The sequence below is a fragment of the Pinus tabuliformis genome, chromosome 9 (genome assembly GCF_031772625.1).
Source record: "Pinus tabuliformis cultivar Carrire ecotype Pingquan chromosome 9, CPIR1, whole genome shotgun sequence".
Lineage (NCBI taxonomy): Eukaryota > Viridiplantae > Streptophyta > Pinopsida > Pinales > Pinaceae > Pinus > Pinus tabuliformis.
The window spans coordinates 1,390,091,770-1,390,103,877 of record NC_142307.1 but is presented as its reverse complement, the minus strand read 5'-3'; the positions used below and the strand labels follow the sequence as shown (position 1 = coordinate 1,390,103,877).

Below are 12,108 nucleotides of genomic sequence, written 5' to 3'. Positions count from 1 at the left end.
GGACCCCATAAAGTGGGGTTACGGGTGCCCCTCAAACCCCCTGTTAACTACGTGGAAAGAATATAACACAACCCAAAAGAAAGAAGAGGCCAAATTGTGCATAGCACAGTTGGCAGAGAAGAGAAGGCAAGAAGCAATGATAGCCAAAGCACAGGAAGCACTGGACGCCACACAGACAGTAGCAGAACAGAAAAAGACCATAGCAACAACAGCACAGGAGGCAGCTGAGAAGGCGTACAAGGGCCAGAAGTCGCCTTTGCATGGGCAAGAAACAGAGGAAGAGGAGGGCGACACGAAACCGCAAACCACGTCAACACAATTGAAGCGCCAACGCCCGAGTGAGCAGACGGGGCTGCGCAAGAAGGTCAAGGCATCAAAGTTGTCTATCGACCCAATCACCCTTACTAAGGGTGATCTGCACGACATTGGTGAGACAGTGCGTGATGTCACCTCCGAGGCCCTCCAGAACTTCGTGCAAGAGAACCAGATTGTTTTGGGACCCTTAGAGCGTAGCTTCGGGAGTTATAGGTGTGTACTCCTTAGGCTGGTATCCTTTCAACTAGCCTCGCAGTAGGGACAACTGCAGCAGAGCAGATGTTGCGCGCTTGGAAAACCAATACAATAGTGCTGCCAGAAGGGGCACTCGTTACAACAAATGAGGCCGATATGCCTATTATTAACACACTGAAAGGTATCGAGATCAACATGGTTGCACTCCCATGGGAGACGCTCTACATTCTGCAGGATGGGATTACTGCAGAGCTGTTGGCTAGGGAGAGCCGCGCACTGCAAGTACTGAGCGAGCAAAAGATCAACATGGAGCAGTTGAGCTTGCAGCGCGACAAAGTAGTGTTGTAGAATAGGTAGCTGGTACAGGTATTGGAAGAAGCCTGTCAGATGGTCCCTGAGTTGGCCATCCCAGCAGACACACCAACAGAGGCGCGCATCCATAGACTAGCAGCAGGGGTGCGCGAGGCGTGATAAGAAATAAATAAGGTTCAGCTGCAGCTAAACCTTCAGATAGCAGAGCTGTAGTTGAAGGCGTAACCGTCCACCCCTTTGGAAGTAAGAGAATAGTGCACTAGTGCTATTACATCAGGGCTGGAAGAGATCGATAGTGTAGTAAGGGACTGCACCAGAATGTTGGAGGAGTCATTTGAGGTCCTCACAAATCTGCAGGAGGACCCTAACATCCAGTGCTTAGAGACAGAGGCACGTTAACTCCAGCAGCAGTATGACAACGTCAAAGGGACCGCACAGATGGTGGCCCTCACTCAAAGGCTTGCGTGAATGCAACAGGCCAAGGCGCTGAAAGAGCAAGTGGATGCCACACGACACCGAGAAGCAGTTCTAAAGGCGCGTTTTTAGCCTTGGATTGACGATGCCTTCACCATTACCACCACAATTGAAGGCAAGCTCACACAAATGAAGGGGAAGCAGGAACAGATGCAGGGAAGCATTTCCGACACCGCGGTCTCAGAACAATGGGTACAGGAGATTCAACAGGCAGCCGCTCAGTTCACTACCGAACTTGCAGCTATTTCAACAAAGTTGGAGGGACTTGAGGACGAATCATGATGTTTGTGTTGGGGGCATATTGGGCATGGAATCCCCCCCAAGACATGTTTTGGGGCTTAAAGCCCATGTTTTGACCAAGTCCTTTGTAAAGACTCCGCAATTTATGGGCACGGAGCGTGAAGTCATAATAGAGTCACAGGGTTGTCCGCCCTTGTTTTTGTAATGTAATGTCAGCTTGAAAGATCTAACCATGGTCCATGGACCATGGGATTGTATCAATAGAGCGAGGATCTAAGTGTAGAAAAAGGGAATCAAGAAATGAATAGAATAGAAGCATGATGAGTCTAAGAGATTGAGTCAAAGTGTAACATGTGTCTTTGGGTCGTAGAGTAGGATAAGGCTCTGCAGCTGAGTGCACAAAGGCCTAATAGTCCATAGTTGAGTGCGTGGACCCCTGCGACTGAGTGCGCAGGGCAGGTCGAGTCTATAACCGTGGGAAGAATTAATAAAGAGAAGTTTTACCATATTTCTATGTATCGTTTCCTGCTTTATATATTATTGGGTATAAGTTGCAAGTTTATTGTTTATTTGTTGCACAAACTTATATGAAGGTGTTGTATAAATAAATTAACGTAAAGCATCCATTTACGTGAAGATAACTAACTTGTGTAGGAAGATAAGTATATTAGGGCAGGGAAGTGCACAAGGTAACCTGTGCGAAGGGACTAATAGTTGGACCAATTCAACCTCTCAGACATCTCAAGGGTGTGGAAACCTGGTTCCAGCACCCTCCCATACTACTTCAGGTGAGACCTCAGTCCGTGCTTTTCAGACTGTTGCCGAAAGGGCCAGTAGTACATGGATTTGTTTTGCTAATTAACTCCGAACCTGAGTCAGGCCCCATCAAGCCAACAGGTATGTCATGCTAAGCGAGGAGATGTCCAAGAACTCCATCTCGTCCTGGATGTACCTGTGTAGGAAATCACGATATTTGAGTACCAAATGCCACTTAGAATCCTTGATACCCAACTTTGTGTGAAGGGTATGAAAAATATTGGTAAGCTCTGGCACGTCTTGGTCCCTTCCCTACTGCAGCGTGGTCCACTTTATGTATTTATCCTCATAGATTCCAACAGGGTTGTACTGCTCCTTGATGGCATCTGGGAATCAATTCCAAGTGGGTGTGGCTAAAAACATCGAGGTCGTACTTTCATCCTTTTGCTCGCAGTAAGTTTCCCACCAGTCCTTAATGTGGGGGGCGGTATTGAGAAGTGAAAAAATGATCTTTTCCCAGCTCGAAAAATCATAAATAGAAAAATATCCTTCTAGCATATTTAACCATTTATCTATGGCATCCGCATTTATCTGAGCCTCAAATATGGGAATGTCAAATTTAATTTGTACCTTAAAGGGTGTGGCTCTTCCAGAGTAGCTGTTGGAAGTAGACGCGTCGCCCCTGGGTAGCCACTAAAGGATCTAGGCAAAGTTGTCCATCATCGCGTTCCTTTGTCGCTCGAGGGCTTCTTCAAGCAAGATTTTGATAGGATCTCTTGGTCCCTCGTCGTTATTTTCATCTGCCATGGGAGGCCATCGAGATTTGTGAGGATAGTCTTGCAAAGGTTCGACTAGTTCAAGCCCTAACTCCTTATATCCCAACCTTGTTGGGGACATGCAAAGAAAAACAAAGAAAGAGCAGACCTCTCTGATACCATTGATCCGAACTTAAACATGAACGCAACAACTTACATATATAATCATAAACACAGAGATGTAGTAGAAAAACACTTCATTTAATTAATAGAAAAATACTGAACTATGCTTACAAACAGAATGGAAATAAGATAGCTTAGGCGATGGTAGCTTATCTCTGAGAAGAGGTGGCGGCTACATGCCTATGAACTCAGTTACAATGAGGCTCAAGGGCCTTTTTATTATTGAACAATAAGAGAAAACCCTAAACAACCAAAACCCTAACCCGAGGAAATGTAACACTAAGAGTTTATGAGCCCCGTTGGGGTTAGTTGGGCAGCCAACTTCCCGGGGTCGTAACTTGGTCATATTATCTATGTTTGACATGTATGACACCTCATTGGAAATATCTCTCTGAGGATTGCAGTGGTTGACGTGATTACCTTCATACTCGCTAAAGTAATTTTGCCAAAAAAACGTCATTTAGGGCCTCAAAACATCTCCGGAAGTTCAGGACCCGAAAAACTGCCAAAAATAGTAAATCTTGCTACAATTAAGGAAACTGAAAAACTGAAAGAGACAGTGGTGTGGGTCCAAGTGAGATAGGCGGGTGGTCACCAACATCCATATGGATCAAATATAACCTATTTAAAGGGGGAAATTAAACCAACCTAGATCCATCTTAACTTTGTATCTATCAGGATCAAATCTCTTGAGATGCAAACCTCTTTTAGAGTGAAAAGAGATTTGATCCTTCTCGGAGTTTGGTAGATCTAGAGCTAAGATGGATCTAGGTTGGTTAATATTTGGATTTAGTTTTTGGGTTTTTAATATTGGGATTAATATTGAGGTTTATAATATTACGTTTACTATTAGGTTTTTAAATATATAGGATTGATACACAGGATTTACATATATTAGTATTTATAATATTGGATATATATATATATATATATATATATATATATATATATATAATTAACCATATATATAATTATAAATATATTAATAATATATACTCATAAATATATATATTAATATTAATATAAATATATTTTTCATTTTATAATTATATATTTATATGATATTTTAGTTTAATATATAATATATATAATTATTACATGGAAAAATTTTCTGGATGGTGGGAGCGATGGCGAGTCAAGCTAGGGTTTCTCACAAGTATGAAGTTGTGGGGTTCAAATGAGTTTGGTCCCATTTGGAAGAGTTGTATTTGCAACAATTTTGTAAGGATTTCGTGGGAAATGAAACTTGTAGAGCCAAAGCAAGGGATTTTCCAAGTCCTGTCGACATATCATGGCCAATTCGATGCCTCGTTTATGCCTCTAGATACTCCGCTAAATGCTTCATCGACGTTCAATCCTTGTTGTTATGGATGTGGGTAAAGCATATAGCAGGTACCATGGTGATAATCACCCATTCTTGTGGTCCATTTTTTCCTTTGAGTACTTTTCCATGGGTTATTTCATATATATATATATATATATATATATATATATATATATATATATATATATATATATATATATATATATATTCCAATGAGGCCACACAGTTTGCATAAGTGTTAAGACAAGGCACCTACTGCTCTCTACCCATGTTTTTTGAAATCCTCTTTTTATAGACAAAGCTTGAAAATATGACCAGATTTAAGAATGTTTCTTCTATGATAGGAAACAGAGTGAGTTCCACCTTCCATATTTTGATTAAGAGCTTTTTCAGGGAAGCTAAACTATTATGGGTCAACAACTCTTCAACTATATGCTCGTTAAAGCAGGTCATTGAAACAAGATGGGGTATCTAATATTGTTATCAAAGCCTTCAATTTGAAGGAAAGGTCTTAGCCGACACATTCCTGCTTCAAGACTATAATATCTCTAAAAACTCAACCATTATTATGAACACAAGACTTCGTGGGGGTGCACTTGGTGCAAAATCTAGTAATGGGACCCTTGTATCCTATAAGGATTCCACCAATGGGAAGGTTTCAACCCCAAAAGAATAGATTCAAAGCATTTTTGGCCCATATACAGTTGAACAAATGGAAAAAGCTCCTTCCATGGAAGTAAACCTTCTCGAGGTAAATTCCTTGTTCTCTGTTACAATCTAAAGCTATCACATGTAGATTCAATGGGTTTTGGCCCAAACTTGAAGCTCTCGTACAATGGATTCTTTCCACTTGGAATTTGGAATTTGAAACATTTTTTATGTTCAAAAGGGTTTTTCATAATACAGTTTGAAACACTGAAGGATCTAGACTACGCACTAAATGCAAGGCCATGGTTTTGCGGCAGAGCTAGTCTATTCATTACATTGTTGTTTCTTGAGTTTGATGCAAACTTTATGGTGGTATCTACTATGTCAGTTTGGGGCAGGCTCCCAAATCTTCCACTCCTATTCTGGCACCATAAAGTGCTTGAAGACATAGGAAACACACTGGGCAAATTTAAAAGAATCGATATGGAGAGAACAGAAAATGGTATTTTTACCTATGCTAGAATATTTGTGGAGATTGACCTAAGCAAAGGTCTTCCTAATCATATAAATCTCAAACACCAAAACTTATGTTGGTCACATGTCATAGACAATGAACATATTACATTTAGATGTTGTGTGTGTTTTCAGACTAGCCATCTACAGCAAGCTTGCCCATGGGCAAGGAAGAATCCTAGGAAGAAGAAGAGGCAAACAAACAAATGAAAAGGTTGGCAACAAGATCAAGAAGAAACTAATTACATAGAACTGTAGGGGGTTGACCAAGAGGGGGACACCACAATATAGCTGGCCTCTAGCAATGTACAACATGTTGAAAAAGAGCCCATGGACATATTGATAGTGGATGGATCTAGGGGCTAAAAAAAACACATGTATTAGATAGTTCTGACTTCAAGACAAAGAAGTCCAACAAGTGGGACAAGAATTAACCTTGGTCCTAGTTGATCCAAATCTTGGAGGTTGGAAAATAGTGCATAGAAGAAAAGGCAAAAGAGAAAAGATACACACCAGTCAACCATAATTTTTTATTTTTGCTTTTTGCTATTCCTAGCTTCTTTTATGACGCTCCATGCATATCTACGACAGTTCTTGCTCTTTAAGCTCTATCTATGTTTATGAACTTGTACTGGCGCAATCTTTATGTGCATATACACTTAGTGTGTCTACAAAATGTGGGTCCCTTGTTCCACAAACAAGGGGGTCTCATAGACCAATTTGGTGTGTGACTTGGCCGTGACCTTAAAATTGGATAATAATAATAATAATAGAAATTAAGAAAATTTTCATATATATTATTCACCATAAAATAATGACGAAAAATAACTAATTATTAATAATAATAACCACATACTATTATTATATTATATGTTAATTATGTTACATTTGGAAATATATCTATTAATATATTAATGTAATATTATATAATAATATCATTACAAATAATCAATCTTTAATAAGATACACTTAATAATTATTAATGTGATTAATATATATCTATCCATATATTAACCAATGTAATTGTAAATATAATTCATATATTTCTATATATTTATATAAATCTCATTCATCATCTTATTCAAACTTAACTTCAATTTATAATATGCTTATCACTTACCAATATTATCTAGGTTTATTTAATATTGCTTTGTGAGAACACCTTGTGTGAATGATCAGATTAAATATATAATATGAGACTGAAACTTGTAGTGTATCGAATGAGTCAATGATTTGTGATGGTAAGATATTGTCATATATTTGGGTTTTTAAAACAGGTTTGATGCAGCGCATGCATGGTCTGTAAATTGCTACGTATGACATTCTCACTACGTTCCTTTGGTGAGTTGTTTTTCCAATTTGCGACTGAGTCTTTGGTGGGTTGTTTTTCTAATTTGTAATGAAAAGTAAGTTTGTAATGTGAAGGTTTAAATTTAATTAATAATTGTCACCTTCACTCCCATAGATTAGGACATATAATCGACCACAGAAATTCTCTCCAAGTCAAACGTAACCACACAATTCCTCTCAAAGTCAAGAGCTTGTTCCGTCGTCTGTAGGACCTCAAACGTTTCAGTAGGACCTACCTGCAATGGTAGTCGGTCAGTCCGTGCTGTGGCACGCGGTCAAGTCCATGGACAAAATTGAAGAGTCGAGTTAAATCGAGTACCATGCGCGACGCTGATATTTCGAAGAAAATGCCATACTGGCGCTTTCCAAATGCATGATTTACTGAAAGTTGAAACCCTTGCAGAGCTTTATTCAAACATCAATTGCCCATGCAAAGACTTACTCCCCGTCCATACTGGCGCTTTCCAAATGCATGATTTACTGAAAGTTGAAACCCTTGCAGAGCTAACATCAAACATCAATTGCCCCTGCAAAGACTTACTCGCCGTCCACACATAAATTGTCCATACAATACAAAGACTTATTCCCCTTCCTTCCAACCTCGGACTCGGCAATTTCGACGTGGTCAATAACACCATTATACGCATTGCTGCTACTATAAAGTTGATATCGATTCTTCACCAATCTCATATTATACTCTCCTCTCCTCTCCTAAATCTCTGTTTCCATTACCCTCCTCACATTTCTCCCACCCTCCCTCCACGCTCTTCCATTTTTACGTGCATCTTACAGCCAAAGAAAACCCGCCATGGATAAATCCCAAGACCCCCTTCAAGCTGCCCAGCCCAAGTCTGCAGAGCAGAAGATTAAAGGGTTTATGGTCATACAGAAAAAAAATGTTTTGGATCTCAACGATTTTAACGCAGGCATCACAGATAATCTTAGCGAGTTGTTTGGCAGAGGAGTCTCGTTCCAGCTCGTCAGCGCAACTCAAATCGATTCCAGTGCGTGCTGATTCTTTATTCATTATAAATTCAGTCACTTTTTATTGATTTAACTTGACTTTCACTCTTGTAACTCTAAATTCCTCTTCGTCTTCGTCTTCGTCTTCAGGCAATGGAATTGGAAAGTTGAGCAAGAGTGCGCTTCTCCAGAATTGGATCTCTAATCCCGAAGGGCTCGTCGCTGGCCATACCAAATATGGCATCGAGTTCGATTGGGACTCCAACTTCGGAACCCCCGGAGCAATCCTCATAACTAATTCGCATCATCACGAGTTCTTCCTCATCTCACTCACTCTTGAAGTTCCTGGTCATGCCAATGTTCACTTCGACTGCAACTCTTGGGTGTATCCCGCCTCTAAATACAATAGAACCCGCATTTTTTTCTCTAATCGGGTAAACATGTGATTCATCTCAAATATCAGATAGGAAATAGTGTTTTGGTTAAGAAACGAATTTATGGGCTACTAACTGCGTCATTATGTATGTATTATGCAGAGCTATCTCCCTGTTAATAGTCCTCCTGCTCTCAAAAAACTGAGGGAGGAGGAGCTGATCAACTTAAGAGGTGAATACAATGGAATGGCGGAGACTGAGAGGAAAGAGTGGAAAAGAGTGTATGCCTACGATTTGTATAATGATCTTGGAGACCCAGACAAGAAAATGGAGCTCAGCCGGCCAGTGTTGGGAGGGTCTCAACATTTTCCATACCCTCGGAGGGGCAGAACGGGCCGCCCACGTACAAAGACAGGTGAGATTAGTTTTATTGCGCATTCATACAACAATTCAATGCCCATTTATGTACAGGGCAGTGAGCCTAATTTTGTCACGGTGTGTGTTGATCGCTGACAGAGCCCGCTACTGAGAGCAGATTGTCATTAGGCATGAGTTTCGACATCTACGTTCCACGAGATGAACGTTTTGGGCATCTGAAATTGTCTGATTTCTTGGCCTATTCCCTCAAGGCCGTTGCCCAAACCCTGGTGCCAGACCTTAAATCGCTCTTCGATTCAACCCCCAATGAATTCGACTCCTTTGAAGACATTAAGAAGCTCTACTCTGATGGGATAAAACTGCCTTACTCATCCAAAGAATCTCTATTCGACGCTGCAAAGAATCTCGTTCCTCTTGAACTCATCCAGCAGTTCCTCAAAACAGATGGCCAAAGATTGCTCAAGTATCCCCTTCCTCAGGTTATTTCCAGTGAGTATTTCTTGTCTAAACACATCTCTGCATGGTCTTATTCTAGCACTTTCTGTATTTCTACCATATTCTGTATAACTTAATTTTATGGGACTGGACTTAATGGGCGCAGAAGACGAATATGCATGGAGAAAAGACGAGGAGTTCGCCCGCCAAATGTTGGCTGGTGAAGATCCGGTTGTTATACAGAGACTCCAAGTAATTAGCCCCTCCCTCTATTTTCGTATAAATTTTGGAGGCCCGTCAAGATCAGGGCATAGAAAACTCATGAAAATCGCTTGAATTTCAATTACGCGTACTCTGTACATAGTTTTAATGTAGTCACTGATTAAATTGACAGAGTTTCCCCCCAACAAGTAAACTGGGCCCGGAGATGTATGGTCCTCAGACCAGTTCTATTACCGCTTCACATATACAAAAGAATCTCGATGGGCTAACAGTGGAGCAGGTATGATCCAACTCAACTCACCTCTTGTTGCTTAATTTAAATCTACTCATGTCAAACTCTTTTCATCTGCCGAGAATTTCATTTATTCAAAGATTGATATGATGTTTTCAGGCTCTAGACCACAACAAGCTGTTCATTCTGGACCATCATGATGTCTTCATGCCTTATGTCAACCGAATAAATGCTCTGTCTAGAAAGATATATGCATCTCGGACAATTCTCTTCCTTAACAAGTATGGCACATTAAGGCCAGTTGCAATCGAGCTGAGCCTACCCCCTTCACATCAACGCCCGGAAAGTGTTCGGCAGGTGTTCACTCCCGCGGAGGAAGGCGCACAAGGAGCTCTATGGCAACTCGCCAAGGCCTACGTCACCGTTAATGATACTGGTTATCATCAGCTTTTCAGCCACTGGTAAAATCTAATTAGGCACCATTACATGCAAATTTTCTCAAGTATTTTACAATACCATTGTACAAGGTGTCCCGATATACTAAGGTCGGACTTTTTCAGGCTTAAGACTCACGCAGTCACGGAGCCATTTGTCATCGCTACCAACAGACAGCTGAGTGTGATGCATCCCGTGTATAAGCTACTGACTCCCCATTTCCGGGACACCATGAACATCAATGCTCTGGCTCGCCAAACTCTTATAAACGCCGGAGGCATTTTTGAAACAACAGTCTTTCCTGGAAAGTATAGCCTGGAGATGTCTGCGGTAGCGTACAAGGACTGGAGGTTTGACGAACAAGGATTGCCTGCAGATCTCCTTAAAAGGTAATCTTAAACATTACTGACAAATATCTGAGCTTGATCTATGTTTCATTATCATCAATTCTAATTTTGATTAATATATCATATGTGTGGCTACGACTTGACAGGGGTATGGCAATGGTGGATTCATCAATGCCCCATGGGCTAAAGCTGATGATCGAAGACTACCCTTATGCCGTGGATGGATTGGATATATGGTCTGCAATAGTTTCATGGGTTCAGGAGTACCTGTCCTTGTACTACCAGAGTGATAATGCAGTGAAATCTGATACAGAGCTTCAAGCATGGTGGGATGAAATCAGAAATGTTGGTCACGGAGACAAGAGGGATGAGACGTGGTGGTACAGCATGGAGACCGTGGAAGAACTTGAAAAGGCGTTGACAACAATCATATGGGTGGCCTCGGCTCTCCACGCTGCAGTTAATTTTGGGCAATACCCATACGCCGGATACATACCCAACCGGCCCACCATAACCAGAAGGTTCATTCCAGAAGAAGGGTCCCAAGAATTCTCACAGATGGTGGAGAATCCGGATTTGTTTTTCCTGGGAACGATTAACAACCAATTTCAAACCACCCTGGGGATAGCCCTGATAGAAATCCTATCGAGGCATTCAACAGACGAGGTATATCTGGGGCAGAGAGCCACAAGTGAATGGAGCGAGGATGAAGGTGTGACAGAGGCATTTAAACGTTTTGGCACAAAGTTGAAAGAGATAGAGAAGAAAATAACAGAGAGGAACCAAGATGCAGAGTTGAAGAACAGGTCTGGTCCTGCCCAGATCCCGTATACCTTACTTTATCCGAACACCTCTGATTTGAGTCATGAAGGAGGACTCACAGGGAAAGGAATCCCCAACAGCGTCTCCATTTAATTTAGTTTTCACTTTGAAAGTAAGCCATTTATGTTTGTTGACAGCGTATGCATACAAGGACTCTGAGGCTTTCTGGTATTGTCGTACTTGTAATATTATCTGCAACCAGAAAGAGTTTGCCCTGATCCTTGGCTTAGTTTCTATTTGAACTACCTATTTGCATCCATTGCATTGAGATTATTTCTAGTATTGTCCTACTTGTAATATTAATTGCAACACGGTAATAATATTTCCATTTGAATTATGGTAAAGTGATGGTAAAGTTTATTCTAGTTTCTACTTGATTTCTGTCCATACGTTACGTTGATGGTAAAATTTGTTCTCTGATACTTGGATTGTGCACGCTAAATGAATTAAAATAGAAATTTAAATGAAACACACCCAATGGTATTAGATCGATTGTTTTTGGTCATGTGGGGGAATGTGTAAACCACTGATACTATTTAGTGGTATTGACATACAACTTTGGCACATTGTTTTGTATATAGTTGTAAAGCCGTAGTTTGTAAACGCTTTCATGACTTTCCTTGTCTTTTTTGACTGAAATTTCATGACACTACTTTTTGTTTTTATAATATTATAATTTAAATAAATTCAATTTGTAAAATTCACAATTTAATATTATATATCTTTTAAAATTCTTATTCAAAAAAAGCATATGAATTTTTCAAAATGATCTCTTTAATATTATTATAATGTGAATGGTAATATTTTTCAACGAACCTTTTCGTAATGATGCAAT

General features: G+C 40.4%; 1 protein-coding gene across 1 annotated transcript; it reads left to right on the top strand.

Moving 5' to 3' along the window:
- The first annotated feature begins 7,650 nt into the window (after positions 1-7,650).
- LOC149153701 (putative linoleate 9S-lipoxygenase 5) lies at positions 7,651-11,629 on the top strand. Its single transcript, XM_089439177.1, has 9 exons — positions 7,651-8,069; positions 8,179-8,462; positions 8,565-8,817; positions 8,919-9,269; positions 9,382-9,467; positions 9,610-9,717; positions 9,829-10,130; positions 10,230-10,493; positions 10,598-11,629. Exons 1-9 carry the CDS (start codon positions 7,874-7,876, stop codon positions 11,364-11,366), a joined length of 2,613 nt encoding a protein of 870 aa, XP_089295303.1. The 5' UTR covers positions 7,651-7,873; the 3' UTR covers positions 11,367-11,629.
- The last annotated feature ends 479 nt before the right edge of the window (positions 11,630-12,108 follow it).